Below are 18,765 nucleotides of genomic sequence, written 5' to 3' on the forward strand. Positions count from 1 at the left end.
ACATTTGTGACTGTTTTTTTATGGAAATCAATTTGAATAATAGTCCCTAAGTGCTTTTAGGTAACAATGCAACTCTGGGAAGTTGGTAATGGTTTTGGTATGTTGCTGTTTTGTTTTGTTTTTAAATTCCCAACTCCAGTCCCTAGCAACAGTGTAGAATACTAACAGATCTCTAGGATCCGTCTATAAGGAAGTAGACAGCCCAGTTTGTGTGGTTGTGTGAACTTACACCTGAGAGTCAGCAAAACACATCAGTGTAGGGCTCAGAAATCAGAAGATGCTCTCGGTTTATTGGAGGAAGATGATCCCGCCCTACTTCATGGATCAAACCTCCAGTTTCTCCTGAGTGATAAGAGTATCCAGGCAGTCTTGAGGATCATTCCTAGGAGTCTAGGACTCCTATTCTATATGTCTTCTAAATGTCTTTGAGTCCACTTCAACAAATAGGTATTGATCACCTACTTCGTGCCAGGCATTGTGCTAGGTCCTAGGCAACGCCATGCTGACTTGTTCCCTGCTGCATCCCTAGCTCTTAGCATAGTGATTGGCACATAGTAGTTGATCAATCAATATTTATTGAATTAATGAACACGGTCTCTACCATTGGGGATCTATTATTCTTACAAAATCTGATTTTGAATATAGTATAGAGAACATTGTTCTTCATGTTGAAAGATACATCAATGACTCGGAACTTGAGATTCTGTTAGGAAATTTAAGGAAACAAGATGGATAATCTCAGTTATGTGCCCCAAGTCTCCTGTACAGATGACCCTTCTATAGCACAGAAATGAAAGAAGCTGATACTTATTGATGATCTAGTATATATAGATTACATTTGCATACATCCTATACATACTATGATTTAATCACCAGCAAAACCTATGAGATGTGGGCAGTATTATCTTGACTTCATTGAGGAGACACCTAAGAAATGGAGAAGTTAAGTAACTAACCAAAGCCACAGAAAATGAAGTCTCTGAGATTTACATTCAGCCTCAGCTTTGTCCCTTTCAGTGCCGCTCATTACACCCGATGGTTCTAGGATATGTGAGGTGAAGCCAAATTCCAAGAATGGGGATGGAGGGCTGAATTAGCCCTGTATTCAGGATGGGCTCTGTATTCAGTTGACTACTGTTTATGGTTAAACTTATTATTTACACTGTTTCTCACATTCCATGGGGGACCCAATCCAATAGCCAGTCTGATTCAGTATAATTCTACCAAGCAACCAGAAAAGTTTAAACACTGTATAGCAAAGGGAGAAGTCAGGTTTAGTAGAAGAAAAGTTACAATATGAAGCTAAGAGGTTGTGTACAACCTTGTATAGTGTTGAGCAAAATGTTCCCCAGATTGTGGGAAGATCACTAACAGTGTGCTGGAAAGCGTAGGAGGAGAGAGGCTTTGGAACATGGGGATTAGGAAAGAATGGTGGTATAGTTCAAGAATTCATACAAAACCCAAAGATCTCAAAGCCTAAGGGAGTGCATGAAGTCTATTCTCCTTCCCCCCACCCCACCCACCTCCCACACCTGCCAAGGGACAACAATGACTCCATTCTGCTTCTGAAGTTCCCGAAGGATGTGTTTGGAGCAGGAATCCCGGGGGGGGGGGGGGGGCTGCTTCAGCTCCTTGGGATGGTTATTCAGAAACCTTGAAAATGTACAGAGACCTCAATTGGAGGCACTTCAAAGGTTTTAAAAGAAAACTTTTATCATCTCCCCCTCTTTTATAAGGCAAATCTGAAGTTCTGAGAAACAGATAAATTCAGTCTACTTTACATTGTTAGGGAGAAAATGTACAAGTTCCAAAGCTTAAACTCTCCCAAGAGAATATTCTTTCCCCTTCCATTGTGTTTCTTGTCTCCCTGGGACCTCCTCCACAGACTACTAACCAAGCTCTAAGCTGTTACCCTTATGACCCTGCCTGCTTTCCCAAGCCCAGGCCTCTGCCCCACCTCTCCCAAATGTGTGAAAGACCAACCATAATTTCCTTTAAAGGTCTTTTAAAGTATTATAGAAAGAGCACTGAACTTGGGAGACCCAGGTTTTATTCCTACACTCACTGTGTGATCCTGAGCCTCTCAACCTCTGTGGGAGTATTTTCTGATCCATAAAATGAAGAGATTGGACTTTATAATATCTGAGGTTTCTTCCAACTCTATCATATCTGTAACTTCACCTTCTTTGCCTGGCTGAACTAGCTCTTCCTAGATATGCAATATTTTCCCGCCCCACTCTCACGCCCACGCTCTCTTAGAAAGTATTTACTACTATGGGCCATCTTCTGGACTGAGGATCTTTGAGGCAGATGGTCTTAGGGAGACTGAATCCCCTCTGCCCTGCTTGCACCTGCTTGCACCTGCTTGCTGCCCCATGAAAAGCAGTGTATGCACAGAGAATAGAAGTGAATTTACTATTAGTATAAGTGACCCATATTCAGGATATTTGTAAATCTGCTACCAGAACATAACACAATGCATTCAAAGGTAATTAAAAATGCATTTCAGATTCCCTGTTGTTTATAATTGTCCATGTATCTGCTGCCTACATTAGTATAGTTAGCAGAGAACTATTACCTCAGACAACATTGGTGCCAAAAGGAACCTCAGTGAACATCTAGTACAATGCTGTTGGTGGTAGTGGTTTGAATAGATACATTTTTTTTATGCATTTGCCTGTGGCTCTGTCTTATCTTTCTTACTGGGTAACCTGAGGTTGTGGGACTTCAAATAATGTATCTGTTTGCTCACATTGGGTGGAAACATCCCTATTATTCCAACTGTACTCCTTCCTTCTGCTTTTAATATAAAATATGTAGTGGGAAGAAAAGACATAAGGAGATCTTCCTGGCAAGCAAAAGAAAGAAAGAAAGAAAGGAAGAAAGAAAGAAAGAAAGAAAGAAAGAAAGAAAGAAAGAAAGAAAGAAAGAAAGAAAGAAAAGAGAGAAACATAGTATGTTTCCTGATATTTGAGAGGAAGAGAAATTATACCATGTGTCCTCCTGGAGGAGCCACTAAGTCAGTGTTGTAGATCACACCCTCAATAATAGCCTATTAATACCTACAATGCTAAATTCACTCGTTCATTCAATAAGCATTTATTGAGTGCCTACTATGTGCCATGTATGTTCCAGTGTACTACAGTTATTATTATTTTTGATGCTGAAATTATCCTGTCATTACCTGGTGAGAGGCAGTTGACACCTATATCATTTTGACATGACACTGCTCTGATACTCTTATTTTCTCACTAGAGGCCCGGTGCATGAAATTCATGCATGGGGGTGTGTGTCCTTCAGCCCAGCCTGCACACTCTCCAATCTGGGACCCTCAGGCCTAAACCAGCAGTCGGACATCCCTCTCACAATCCAGGACTGCTGGCTCCTAACCACTCGCTGCCTGCCTGCCTGATTGCCCTAACTGCTTCTGCCTGCCAGCCTGACCACCCCCTAACCACTCCTCTGCCAGCCTGATCGATGCCTAACTGCTCCCCTGCCAGCCTGATTGCCCCCAACTGCCCTCCCCTGCCAGCCCGATCGTCCCCCACTACCCTCCCCTGCCGGCCCAAACATCCCCAACTGCCCTCCCCTGCCAGCCCGGTCACCCCTAACTGCCCTCCCCTGACAGCCTGGTTGCCCCTAACTGCCCTCCCCTGCCAGCCTGTTCACCCCCAACTGCCCTCCCCTACTGGCCTGATCACCCCTAACTGCCCTCCCCTGCTGGCCATCTTGTGGTGGCCATCTTGTGATGACATGGGGGCGGCTATCTTGTGACAACATGGGGGTGGCCATCTTGTGTGTGAGGGTGTGATGGACAATTTGCATATTACCTCTTTATTATATAGGATATGGCAAGACGTCCCAGGTTCATGTTGTTTATTTCCAGCTCCATAAATTGTCCATTTTGCTAAAGAAAGCAGATTTATTTTAGTGAAAAGTGGCTTCAAAGACAATGATCTGAACATCTTTATTGTTACTGGGTTATAATTATTTCCAACAGACTGGGAAATATGAATGTTTTTTAAAAAATTCTGAGTTCATACTGTTATTCCCCACTAATATTAAATGTTGAGCTTTTTTTAAACTTATTTTATTTTATGTGTGTATCTCTTTTCTCTGACTTTGAAAATCTTAGTTCCCAATGACATAAATATAATTACTTATTTGCTTTGTCTAATAGATACTTATATGTGTGTATTCATATATATAAACTAGGAACATTACCCACTTAATGCAGTTTAAGATATTTTGTGGGTATTTTTTGTCCTTAGAATATATAATCAAGTTATTGTTACTTAAAATAATTTTTCTCTATGTGGTTATACCATCAACTTGATATAGTTTGGTTCATTTATTTAAATTTATTTTTAATTCTTAAAGATTGATTTTCTTCTTTTTTTGAATCATCCAACTCTCTCTTCTCAATACTGAGCCATTCACTGTTTCACCAGCTCCTCATGTGTGAGTCTCTTTGAATGTGTGCTAACATTGAAGTTGATTGCCTACCCCTGGGGGAGCCCAGGATCGTGATATGTAAGGTCTCTACACTGGATATCCATGGACTGGAGGGGAACCTGGAATGCAAAGTCCCATGCCAGTGAGTTCAGTTTGTCCAAGGGGGCCTTTCCAATGTACTCAGAAACTTATCCCCTAGGGAATTTATGTCTAGATGGACAACCCCATCGTATTCACAGAATCTCCCAAGGATGATTTGGGCTTAAAATTGTCAGCTCTCTAGGATCCAGTGTTGATCAGGGTTTCTCAACCTTAGTATTATTGACATTCGGGGCCTGAGAATTCTTTGTTCTTTGGACCATCCTGTTAATTGAAGGATGTTCAGCAGTATCCCTGGCCTCCACCTACTAGATGTCAGAAGCACCCTCCTCTCAATTTGTGTGTTGTTGTTTTTTGTTTTGCTAATCCTCACCTGAGGATATTTTTTCCCAATGATTTATTTATTTATTATTATTATTATTATTATTATTATTATTATTATTATTAGAGAGAGAGAGGAAGGCGAGGGGCAGGGGAGAGAAATGTCGATATGAGAGAGACACAGATTGGTTGCCTCCCGCACACACCCTGACACGGGCCAGGGAATGACCCTGCAGCATAGGGATGTGCCCTTGATGGGGAATCACACCTCAACCCTTCAGTGCACAGGCCACCGCTCTAACCACTTAACACAATGGCCAGGGCTCCTCTCAGTTTTGACAACCACAGTATCTCCAGACATTGCCATATGTTCTCTGGGGATAAAAAGTCACTCCGGTTGAGAAATACTGGTTTAGACAGACTATTGTGTGCCACACTGCAGGGAACCCATAGTTGTGAACTAAACATGAAAACACCCACCAGACCATTTGATGTATTCTCAGGAGAAGTCAGTCCAGAGTGTCTGCCCACGGAAGGGTGTGTGCCAGGAGGACATTGTTTTTGGATTGTAAACTCCTGGATTCAAGTCCTCCCTTTACAGATTTGGGGCAAGTTTCCTCACTTCTCTGCTGTTGCAGCGAGAACAAAATGAAGTTCTACACACACACACACACACACACACACACACACACACACACACACACACTGATATATACTTCAATCTGATTTAAGGATACATAAACATGGACTTGATAATGGTTCAAATATAAGTGTGTTTATTTGCCAGTATGATTAAAAGGGCAGTCCAGCCAGTGCTGCTCAGTGGTTGAGCATCGACCCATGAACCAGGAGGTCACGGTTTGATTCCTGGTCATGGCACGCACCCAGGTTGCAGGCTCAATCCCCAGTAGGGGGCATGCAGGAGGCAGCCAATCAATGATTCTCTTTTATCATTGTTGTTTCTATCTCTATTTCCGCCTCCCTTCCTCTCTCTGAAATCAATAAAAAATACTTAAAAAATTTAAAAAGGGAAATATAGGAAAAATATACCTTCAAATCCATCATGATGTACATGTAGTACATCAAGTAATAAAGCTTACAATATTACTCTTATGCTATAAGGCACAATAGGAGATGTCTAACTTTAAATAGAAGAAAAAGAACAAAAGGTCTTTTCAACAATATCAATTAGATTAGGATGCAAATAGTCATGTTTTAATATTTACTTATTAATTTTGCATTCAGTAATCTGACTAGACTGCACAAGAATTTAAATGTCTTGACAGGAGATAGTGGCTGTTAGTTCTCTTGGGATTTCATTATAATGAACCTGGTAAATAATTCAGGGCCATAGGAGAGGCCAATGAGTAGGCAGCACCTGGTGCTATATTGTTCATGCTTAAGCACGCAGAATCCAAAGCTGGCATTCTACACCTGTCACTATTGTTCTGGCTTAAACAGAAATTCTGTGTTCTGTGGCAATTGAAATAATAATTGATATTTTTTCTGCTTCCACTTTTTCTCTACAATAAGAGAAAGTTGTGCTAAGCTGTTTTAAAAGCAGAAATGATATCCTCTTATAAATTTCCACTGGTAAAACTTCAAATCTGTTTTCTCTATTACGTGATAGATTGCTTTAAAGGGACCTACCTACCTTTTCTGCTGGGGCTAAACTGAGTCTTTCTGTATTTCTACTTTTGTTCTGCAAGGTAGAGCTTCTCTTTATCACAGTATTCACATTGTGAGCATCTTCTGAAGGAATAACGCCATCCTCTGTCCAGTTGCTCACTCTGAGGACATTCCTAAAGTCCTCAGTTTCTCCCCCTATTATCTAAGTAGCCTATTCCACTTCTTCTAGTAGTTTAAAAACAAGCAGAAAACTATTGGCAAAGGGCTCAGATATCCTCCTGTGCCCCCAGCTGAGTGGACATAGAAAGTCCCTCCATTCCCCCAGAGATCAGTAGCGAGAGTGACCGGCAGACATTGCATGCAGACAGCGGGGGGCACCAGAGCCCCCCACCCCCCAGGATCAGACAGAACTTAAGCCATGAGTTGCGTGGAAAGATCTTGGAAGGGCAGAGGATTTCTCAGTAGGGAAAAAAGGAAGATGTGCTTCACATCTCTGAACTAAAGTTTTTACAGTGCTGGGCCATAAAAAGGATCTGAAGAAAGACTGTAGGGCTTTCTATCTCTAAAGCTTTATATCTAATTGTCAGATGTGCTTTGTCTTTGTTTTTAAATGATTGCTTATTAAAGAGGTTTACAATATATTTTATTTAAGTATACTATTTTAAACCTTTGTTATATGTAATAAAGTATATAACTGTATATAATAAAATATAACTATCTAGTTAAAATATATAAAATATTTGAAACCTCTAATAGACCATTTACATATACATAAATGTATAATTTATTTGTTAACAGGTTTGATTCCTTTCCTTCGGGACCTGCGTGAGTACTTGGAGCAGTGACTGCCATCTGGTGGCAAGCCAGAATCATCACTTTGTGGTTACTAAGATGCCCACTCCTGACTCACATGGTATGCACTGGCAACAGGGCACCCGGAGAGCCTGGAGGGTGGCTGAGGAAGGAGCTTAGTGGAATAACCCTTCGCTTCCACCTGAATGAGTTGTCCATCCCAGATTTTGAGCCAGGAGCCAGCCCCAAAATGGCACCTCTGAAGACAAGATTTGAGATGCTCTTATGTTTTAGACAAAGATCTGCTGGTACCCTACCAGCGGGTGATCAAGACTGAATACGCATACACCAAGAGGGGCCTGTGATGACATGGAGCCTGAAATAAACTGCTCTGACTTGTGTGACAGTTTACCTGGCCAGGAGCTGGATCGGAGACCCATTCATGATCTCTGCAAGACAACCATTGTGAGTAAGCAGCCCTGGGGAGTCAGGGCTGCTCAGAAATACATGTGTTGCGGGGAGGGGGTGGAGGAGGAGGAGGGAATGTTAATGAAGGACCTGTATTCCCAGGCTTTGGTTTATGGGGTAGTTCCCGTTTGATCTACCGAAGAGCCTCATTCCTGACAGCTTCTCTTTATTCTGTTCTCAGACCTCTTCCCCCCACAGTAAGACCATTTCCTCATTGTCTCCTGCCCTCGTGGGTATCGTTTGGACTTTTCTCAGCTGTGGACTTCTTCTGATAGTCCTCTTTCTTGGCTTCACAATTCGTTGCAGAAAGAACAGGTAAGCAGCCCATGCCTCGTTTCTCATCTCCCACTGCCTGGATCATGAAACCCAGAATGTTAGTATCTTTTTGGTACTATAAACTGCCAGCGGTATCAGTAGATCTTGTCTCCTTCTGTGGCATTAAGCTATGTAAGAACTCCCCCCGCCTCAATGGTCCTGGCCTTGGGGTAGAATTCCGTCTGGAGGAGAAAGATTTAGCCCAGTGTTGTGCTACCTACTGCAAGAATAACCCCCCTCCCCCAAAGAGCATGGAGATTCTCTCCTCAGAAAGAAGGTCGCAACTCTTCTAAGAAGATGAGGGGTTTATATTAAAAATGGAGAGCATGTAGAGAAATCTTCTGAAGCAATACTAAGTTTGTGGCAGCACAATTGGAACCAATCTGGTTGGGTGAAGGTTTTTGCAAAAATACCTGGTTTTCCTGCTAGACAATTCTGACTGGCTGGAAGATCACTGGCTCATTAGGGTAAGTACCTGTGGCTCCTAGGGCTGACAAAAGGAAACAATGATGACTGCCTTCTGAAGGGACTTGCAGAATCTTGCCTTCACTGCTGTTCGATCCTTTCCTCAGGGACCAACCCTTCTATCCCCTCCACTCCAGCACACGGCACCCTCATCCTGCCCCAGCGGTCCCAGGCGGCCTCCAGTCCTCCCTTCCTTCCACACAGCTTTTTTTGTTTTGTTGTTGTTGTTGTTTTTCCTGGATGGAGCCCACATCAGATTTCAACAACTCCCTCAGAGAAGCCAAACTTGTTTGGCCCCACTCCAGCCTTAAACTTGGTGGTGATCAAGTGTATCATGCTCCATTACCTGGTTTGGCACTCAGAGGAGGATCAGTCAGTAGAATTTGTCTAGCGGGCCTTTTGGGGTGCCATTGGCCACTTGAGGCATGGAGGACATGGAATTATTAAGTAGCAGTGACTTGGTCTGTGGAGCCAACCTCAACATGGCAGTGATATGTGGTACCCTGTCCTGAGTATACCCCTACCGCTGCTCCAGCCACTTTCATTCTGTTCCTCAAATACACTAAACCTACTCCCATCTCAGGCCTTTGACTTACAGCCCCCTGCTATTCCCACTACCTAACAGTCTTCTCCGTATCTTTTCATGACTAGTTACTTCTCATCATGTAGGTCTTGGCTCAAATGTCACCTCTTCAGAGAAGTCTTCCCTGACTATCTTATCTAAAGTAGCCTCTTTACTCAATGGCTACCCAGTCCCCATATCTCATTCCATAGCCCATCACTGTTTTATTTACTTCATAGTAAGTATAACTCTCTGATATGACCATATTTATTGATTTACCTTTTTGTTGTCTGTATCCCCCACCAGAATATAAAGACTGTAAACACCGGGGCCTTGTCTTTCATGCTCACTACTGTCTCCAATATTTAGAACAGACTCTGGAATATAATAGGTGCTTAGTAAACATGTTGTGGCTGCTGCCAAGAAAATGACTAAGAAAGTCACACATTTCAAGGTTAGAGAACTATGAAGTAGTCTTTTTAGCTATAGCAGATTTTTATAATGCAAATTAATACCTGATTGGCAAATAAGAAAATATTATTATTGGTTTTTATGTAATTTTCCCCCAGAAAAATAAATGGTTTAAAGAATTCAGGAGCAAGCTTTCTACAGTTAAAGAAGGAAGCTTTAAGTTAAGAATACGAGGATACTGCTTTCCCATATAATAATATTAGGCTGGTTTACTGGCTTCAAGAATTGGGTGTCCTTCCTACAATATGAAGCTATTTGGTGAAGCTGTAGCAATAGATAAAGAAGCAGAAAACACATTTCCCTTGTGTTTAAAAAGAATTGATTGTTGAAGAAAGCACAGATCCAGAGCAAATTTGGATGATAATGTCATTTATGGGAGGCAAATACCCTCGAGGATTTAAGCTACAAAAATCAGCTATGATCCTGGGTACAAATGATAGTGGAAATTTATTGAGTGCTAGTATTTTAATACAATAATTATTATTTTTATTAGCATTCTGGTTACAGAGTTAAATATGTTTCAAGTGTTAGGGCCATACTATCCCCCCCAACACATTATTTTTATATACAATTGTAGAATGCAAGGTTTTAAAATCATTTATATATCTGGTTAAAATAGAAACACTGTGGTAGTAGAACAACTGTGTTTACTGCCTGCCTTGCTTGCAGTGGGAGCATGACTTGGCATGAAGAATAAAATACCTTAATCAATAAAGAAAAAAAAAGAAACCATAAAAAAAATAGTAAGAGGCACCGTGAATAAAAACACATTTTGCAATTAAGTAGCTTACAAGGTCAGATAAGGGAAGATAAGATAACCCAGTTTCAAAAGTTCTTTCTTAAATAATAACATTTATTCAAAGGTGCAGTATCACAATTAGATGCTTCATTTCATTCCAGTTCTGTGGTCTCTAAATTTGTGATTATATGTGTATGCATGCACACATGTATGTGTCAGAGGAAAGGAAAATATTGTAATAAAATAAAATAACACAGTAATGTTTGAGTTCAGTTGCAGATATTGCATTTTAAAATAAAAATTTAAAAATATAGTCTACTAGAGAAAAATCAGTAAAGATATAGAATAACACTATCAACCAACCTGACCTAATTGATAGTTATATAATCCTATACCAACATCTGTAGAAGACACATTCTTTTCAAGTATACATGGAATGTTTACTAAGGTAGATCATATTCTGGGACATGGAAAAAGTCTCATTAAATATAAAAGGATTCGAGTCATACAGAATATGTTCTCTGACGACATTGGAATTAAATTAGAAATCAATTACAGAAAGATCTTCGGAAAATCCTGAAATATTTGGAAACCTAATAGAACACTTTAAAATAATTCATGGCCAAGGAAGAAATCAAAAGAGAAATGAAAAGCATTTTCAACGGAATGAAAATGAAAATATAAAGTATCAAAATTTGTTGGATGCCATTAAAGCAGTAGTTGGTGGCAGAAAAGAAGAAAACTCTGCTTTAAAAAGCAAGAAAAAAAGCAAATAGTCCCCAAAGTAAAGAAAAGAAAGAAAATAATAAAGATCAGAATAGAAGTTGATCAAATAAAAACAGAAAAACAACAGGGGAAAACAATGAAACCAAAGTTCATTATGAAGATTGATAAAGTTGACCAACCTCTAGTTCAAGTGATCAAGAGAAAAAGAGAGAAGATATAATTACCCAAATAAGGAATGGATAAGTGAAAGCACCTAAGATTCTACAGGTATTAGAAGGATAGTAAGGTAATGTTAAGAACAACTATGGTAGGCAGCCTCTAATATGTTCTTCAATGATTTCTACCTCCTGATAGTTATATTCTTGTGAAATCATCTTTCCTTGAGTATGACCTGAACTTATTGACTTGCTTATAAATGAGATGTCACTTTGGGGACAAGGTTACAAAAGGACTATATCTTTCATCTTGGATCTGTCTTACTCTTTGAGTCATTCACTCTGAGGGAAGCCACCTGCCACGTTGTGAGCTGCCCTATGGAGAGACCCACAGGGCAAGGAACTGATGTTTCCAGTCTGCAGTTAGCAAAGACCTGAGGCTCCTAACAGCCATGTCAGTGAACTTGAAAATAGATCTTCTGAGGCCTAGAAGTGAATGAGCCTAGAAGCAGATTCTCCCCGCCCCGCCCCCCCTCCCCACCCAGTCAAGTCGTGAAAGACTGCAGCCATAGCTGGCCGGTTGCCTGTATTCTTGTGAGAATGTGCCAGAGGCACCTGGTTAATCTGCCTGTATTGTTGCAGTTTTACTCAAAGTCTTCTAAAAATACTGAAAATAATGGAGTATTTCCTAACTCATTATATGAGGACAGCATTACCCTAACATGAAAACCTAACAACAACAAAAAACCTATAAACTAATATCCCTCACTAACATAAATTCAAAATTCTAAACCAAATTTTAACAAACTGAGTCCTGCTAAATATAAAAAGGATAATGCTCCATGACAAAGGAATGCAAGGTTGGTTTGACATTCAAAGCTCAACCAATATAATTCACCATATTTACCAACTTAAAAAAACACCATAGGATTATCTGAATAGAGAAAAAGCATTTGACATGAATCAACATCCATTCCTGATAAAATATCAACAAACTAGGCATAGAAGAGAATTTTCTCGACTTCAGAAAATACATCTATGAAAAACCTTTAACTAACACCATTTTTAATGGTAAAAGACTGATTATTTTCCCTTTAAGATCAGAAAGAAAACAAGATGTTTGCTCTCACCACTTTTATTCAGCATTGGAGATTTTAGCCAGTGTAAGAAGATAAGAAAGATAAGTAGAAGGCACCTATTTTAGAAAGAAAAAAACTAAAATGGCTTAACCCTCAGGTGACTTGAAAAAATGAACTTTGATCTACATATTGCACCATATTCTGAAATTAACTCAAAATAGATCATAGACCTAACTGTAAAACCTAGTCCTAAATTTTTCTCACAGAAAACTTAAGAGAAAAATGTTGTGACCTTGGAATAAGCAAAGATTTCTTAGATACAATACTAAAAGCCACTTAGGGTACATGGCAGATTGTCTCTCCCAACACGGGGAACTGCATAGAGGCACCTGCCACCTCTGTCTGCACCATGGGCTGGAGGGGAAGCCAAAGAACCAGATGCTGGTAAATGGCTGAAATGTGTCCATCCCTGTGGCCTCCTCCCTTTATCACAACTTCTTAGATAGGTCCTTATGCAGGTCTCTGGCAGATACATCAGAATTGACTTACTTACTTCATGTACCCTGCTATATTTGTTCTCTCTGCCTTCAGGAAATCCAACACACTGTATGAGTCATGGTTCTCAAGCATGTTATTGTTGTAGCCTTCTGAGATCTCTCTGACTACCCAGGTTTCACATTATTTTCTATTATAATAAAAGGCCTGAAGATCTCCACACTTTTGAGAAAGATTAGACTCATCCTCATCTTCACTCTTTCCATTCCTTAAAGTCTTATAGTATCACCTGAATGAGGTTTTTCAATATCAACTGTAAATACTTCCTGGGCTAAACCCCTACAGTGCTCAGGAGACTATATAAAAATGTGATTTTAAGGGTTCCTTGGAGCTTCAACTGTATCATCGGGGTGGAAAAACATGAGCAAGTCCCTAGGCTCTACAGCAGCGGTTCTCAACCTGTCGCAACCCACAGGTTGAGAACCACTAGCAGGGTCGCCTAAGACCATCAGTAAACACAGATATTTACATTACGATTCATTAACAGTAGCAAAATTACAGTTATGAAGTAGCAATGAAAATAATTTTATGGTTGGGGGTCACCACAACATGAGGAACTATATTAAAGGGTTGCGGCATTAGAAAGGTTGAGAAGTTTAGGGGGTGGTGGTGGGAGCTCAGTAATGGAGGGAGCAAGAGGAAGGCTCTGGAGTGCTAGTAATGTTTATTTCTTGACCTGCTTGCTGGTTGCACAGGTGTGTCAGTTTTCAAAAATCCACTGAATTGTATGCTTATAATATTCTTTTCTTTATGCATATTTTTCAATTAAAGTTTTAAAAGTTATCTTTGAGTTTTCTAAATAAACAAAAGGAAATATCCAAATGGAGGATACATGTCAACTTATCAGTGGAGAAAAAACTATTTTTAAAAATATATATATATTATTGATTTTTTTTACAGAGAGGAAGGGAGAGGGATAGAGAGCCAGAAACATTGATGAGAGAGAAACATCGACCAGCTGCCTCCTGCACAGCCCCCACTGGGGATGCGCCCGCAACCAATGTACATGCCCTTGACTGGAATCGAACCCGGGACCCCTCAGTCTGCAGACCGGCGCTCCATCCACTGAGCCAAACCGGTCTCGGCGAAAAAACTATTTTTTAATATTACTTTCTGAAAAAAATTTATCACTTAAGGTTTTATATCATGGACATTGAAAGATAGAATAGATAGTTTTACTTTAAATGCAAAGGTGAATTGCGTAAGACTTTTTATGGCACCATTGATAGTAGTAAAAACATTAAGAATTTTTGTTTATCAAGACAACATTGGTAAATAATACCAAAAGTTCAAGTAACAAAAGAAAAATACATTCAGTCTCATCAAAATTTAAAACTTTTGTGCTTCAAAGAACACCATCAAGAAAGTTAAAATAGAACCAAGATGGCAGCATAGGTGAACACCTGTACTTGTTGCCTCTCACAACCACATCAAAACTCCAACTAAAAGACAAAACAAATATCATCCAGAACCATGGGAACCTGGTTGAGTGGAAGTTCTACAACTAGAAGGAAAGAAAAAAGTGCATTGAGACTGGTAGGAAGCACAGAGGTGCAGAAGTGCAGAGGTACGGAGGCACGCGAAACAGGCTGGCAACTGGGTACACTGTTGTTTTTTCAATCGGGAGGGAGATACAAGCTCCTGATTGCTCTGAACTCCAGTTCCGGGTGAGACTCTGGGGACCCAGATTCATACAGGGAGAAACTAGACTGTCTGGCATCAGGCAGGAATGTGAGGGCAGCTTTCTCTCTGAGGTGCTCACAGTGATCATTGTTCCTGCACGGGGCCGTGGGACACAGAGACCCAGGGACCTCTCCGGGGCAAGGCAGACTGGTAGCCATTGCTGATTGCTCTACCCTGGTGATTCCCTGAGACCCTGCCCCACCCAATTTACAACCCAACCCAAGCTTTGCACAGTGGATTTTGCATATGAATGTCCTGTCCCTCTTGCAACCTAAAACATAACAAACTGCAGCTGGGTCAGAGAGCTCCAAAGCATCCAAAAGAAAGCCTAAGGCCCTGCAGTGGCAGCCTGCATTGCTTCACAGCTGGGCCTCATCTGGGGACTTCCAAACCCCAAACAAAGAGGAGGAATCTGCAGATCTCTCTGTAGCTCCTGTTGAGTGGCATCAGGCAGTGGCTGACTTTGCATCTCCTTGGAGATCCAAGAGCCAGTGTACCCAGTGATCAGTGTGAGACCATACCAGATTACAACTCTTCACATCCATAAGCAACACACTCAAGGGGCAGACTCAGTGAGCACCAAAACCCTACTGAAGCAAGTCCTGCCCCATAAGGGTGTCTCCAGCACAGCAGTTCTCCCATTGTCAATACAGCTAGTCCTCACAGCCAATTGACCTGGAGGTCAATTCCTCCCAGTGATACCAACAACAATCAAGGCTTAACTACAACAAGACTGTGCACACAGCCCACAAAGGGGTGCACCAAGAGTGTTCACATCAGGTAATTGGGGAGGCTGAGGCACTGGGCCCTATGGGAGACCTAGCACACAAGGCCACTCTATCAACACAGGGAAGCAGCCAAAATGCGGAGACAAAGAAACATGTCACAAATGAAAGAAATGGAGGAAAGCAAACTGCTGGATATAGAGTTCAAAACCACAGTTATAAGGTTACTCAAGAATCTTCTAGAAACCTCTGAGGAACTTAGTGAGACCCTCAAGGATATGAAAAAAGACCAATCAGAAATTAAGCATACACTGACTGAAATAAAGAGTAATATACAGAGATCCAACAGCAGACTAGATGATCCCAAGAATCAAGTCAAAGATTTGAAATCTGAAGAAGCAAAAAACACCCAACCAGAAAAGCAAAAAGAAAAAAGAGTTCAAAAATATGAAGATAGTGTAAGGAGCCTCTGGGACAAATTCAAGTGTACCAATATCTGAGTTATGGGGGTGCCAGAAGAAGAGAGAGAGCAAGATATTGAAAACCTATTTGAAGAAATAATGACAGAAAACTTCCCCTACCTGATGAAAGAAATAGACTTACAAGTCCAGGAAGCACAGAGAACCCAAAACAAGAGGAATCCAAAGAGGACCACACCAAGACACATCATAATTAAAATGCCAAGGACAAAAGACAAAGAGAGAATATTAAAAGCAGCAAGAGAAAAACAGTTAGTTACCTATAAGGGAGTACCCATATGACTGTCAGCTGATTTCTCAACAGAAACTATGCAGGCCAAACAGGAGTGGCAAGAAATATTCCAAGTGATGAATAGCAAGAACCTACAAGCAAGATTACTCTACCCAGCAAAGCTGTCATTTAGAATTGAAGGTCAAATAAAGAGCTTCACAGATAAGAAAAAGCTAAAGGAGTTCATCATCACCAAACCAGTATTATATGAAATGCTGAAGGGTATTCTTTAAGAAGAGGAAGAAGAAGAAAAAAGTAAAGATTAAAATTATGAACAACAAAGTGACAACAAATATATATCTATCAACAAGTGAATCTAAAAATCAAGTGAATAAAAAATCTGATGAACAAAATAAACTGGTGAATATAATAGATTCAGAGGCATAGAAAGGGAGTGGACTGACAATTCTCAGGGGGGAGGGGGTGTGGGGGTGCAGGAAGAGATTGGACAAAAATCGTACACCTATGGATGAGGACAGTGCAGGGGGGGGGTAAGGGCATGGGGTGGGGTGGGAACCAGGTGGAAGGGAGCTATGGGGGGAAAAAAGAGGAACAACTATAATAAACTGAACAATAAATATTTAATAAATTTTTAAATAAAGAAAGTTAAAATAATCTAGAGAATGGGAGAAAATATTTTCAAATCATGTATCTCATAAGGGACTTGAATATTCATGGCAGCATTATCTATATAATAAAAGCCTAAACAACCATTACAGTGAAACGACCAGTCGCTGTGATGCACACTGACCACCAGGGGGTAGACACTCAACAGAGGAGCTGCTCCCTGGTGGTCAGCGCGCTCCCACAGGGGAAGTGCCCCTCAGCCAGAAGCTGGGCTCAAGGCTAGCGAGCGCAGTGTTGTTGGTGAGAGCCTCTCCCATCTCCGTGGCAGCTCTAAGGAGCAGCGAGCTGAGCGGTAAGGAGTAGTGAGCAGGCAGGCAGTAAGGAACAAGGGGTCCTGGACTGCGAGAGGGCGCAGGCCAGGCTGAGGGGAACCCCCCACCCCTGTGCATGAATTTCATGCACTGGGCCTCTAGTTTATAATAGTCCCAAAGCAGAAACAACCCAAATATTCAAATGAAAGAAGTCAGTCACAAAAGACCATATGTTGTATGATTCCATTTATATGAAATGTCTAGACTAGTCAAAGCTATGGAGATAGGAAGTAGATGACCAGTTGTCTATAGATGGGAAAAGCAAATTAAAACTATAAGATCTTAAACAAAAACCTTCAAGGCTAAAAGCTATCCTGAAGAAAGTTTGTTGATCCATATTCTAGTCAGAAAAAAAAACAAAAGCAAGTCCTGGGGCATGCAGTCTAAATTACTAGCAGCAGAGCTAGATGGAGAAGACGAACATGTCCCCCACCCTGGGGTTAATTGGCTCTTTTATACAATGTTTGAAGAAGAAAAATGTAAATTGTTTTGAAATAATTTATATGGCTATAGATAAGGGGGCGTGGAGAAGGTTAAGAGGGAGTAGTTCTGGAATGGGTGAATAGTCCATAAGAAAGAATTACTTGATGCTTCTGGATTGGTTGTGGGCAACATTTTGGAAAGTTCATACATAAGCAGTATGTGGTAGCGTCTGGTGGTCTGCTATTCTTTCTAGATAATCACTGAGATAGCCTCCTGGAAGTTGATTCAAAGTTTCAACTTAGCCCTAACAGATTTGGCTCAGTGGATACAGCATCGGCCTGTGAACTGGAGGGTCCCGGTTTTGATTCGGTCAAGGGCACATGCCTGGGTTGCAGGGTTGGTCCCCAGTAGGAGGCATGCAGGAGGCAGCCAATCACTGGTTCTCTCTAATCATTGATGTATCTATCTCTCTCTCCCTCTCCCTTCCTCTCTGAAATCAATAAATATATATTTTTTTATAAAACCCACAAAGTTTCAACATACATTCAGGAATATTAGCAGTCTTTTCTTGGTTTCAGGCCCATGGCTGTTAACTGATTAACCTCTCTGTCTCTTCCTCTCAGCCTCCGGCCTGCTATAATTTAGTTGGGGGCATCTCAGAATTTTTCTTTTGTGAGAAATATAACACCAAATGGCTTAAATTTTTAAATATAATATTAAAATAAAGATGTTAAAGCAATGAAACTCATCTACTCACAGTGAGAGTGCACACTGGTACAACCACTTTGAAAAATAATTTGACATATCTTCTAAAATAACACATATATCTTGTGAGCCAACAAATCCACTTCTAAGTTACCAGGTATACTCAGGAAAGTGTATTCACATTTATACCAAGAGTTGTATAAAGAATATTCACTCTAGCATTATATATATAATGCTAGAGTGAATATATATATATATATATATATATATATATATATATATTCACTTAGCATATATATATATATATATATAGCTAATATGCTAAGTATCTGGTCGACCAATCGCTATGACATGCACTGACCACCAGGGGGCAGATGCGCACTGGCCATTTACAGAGAAACAGCAATGTGGACCTGGTGCCCACAAAGCAACACTCGGCTTCCCCCAAATGGGACACAGGCCCTGCCACCATCCTGGAGCGACACCCCACCAAATCGTAGCCAACGCTGCCAAGAACCCATGGTGCAAAATGGGGCCCACAGCCCAGCCCAGCCTGGAAATGGTGGCTGTGGGCGCTGGGTAATGACATCATGTAGCAACGCTTGGCTTCCTCTCCCTAGCAACTAGCCTCCTTGGAGTTTCTTCAGCCCAGGAACACGACTTGCTTTATAGCCAGATGCAAACATTTTACACTTTAACCAAATGTCTGC

General features: G+C 40.9%; 1 protein-coding gene across 2 annotated transcripts in view; it reads left to right on the plus strand.

Moving 5' to 3' along the window:
• Nucleotides 1-7,665: 7,665 nt before the first annotated feature.
• Nucleotides 7,666-18,765, plus strand: part of GPR156 (G protein-coupled receptor 156) — a gene marked incomplete at both ends in the record, with an annotated part of 62,604 nt that continues 51,504 nt past the window's right edge. For both annotated transcript variants that reach the window (XM_079766877.1, XM_079766878.1), the window contains 2 exons: nt 7,666-7,761; nt 7,946-8,079. In XM_079766877.1, the coding sequence (XP_079623003.1) occupies nt 7,666-7,761; nt 7,946-8,079 (230 nt within the window). The remainder of the gene's footprint in view (nt 7,762-7,945; nt 8,080-18,765) is intronic.

Source organism: Cnephaeus nilssonii, assembly GCF_951640355.1.
Source record: "Cnephaeus nilssonii genome assembly, chromosome: 3".
Lineage (NCBI taxonomy): Eukaryota > Metazoa > Chordata > Mammalia > Chiroptera > Vespertilionidae > Cnephaeus > Cnephaeus nilssonii.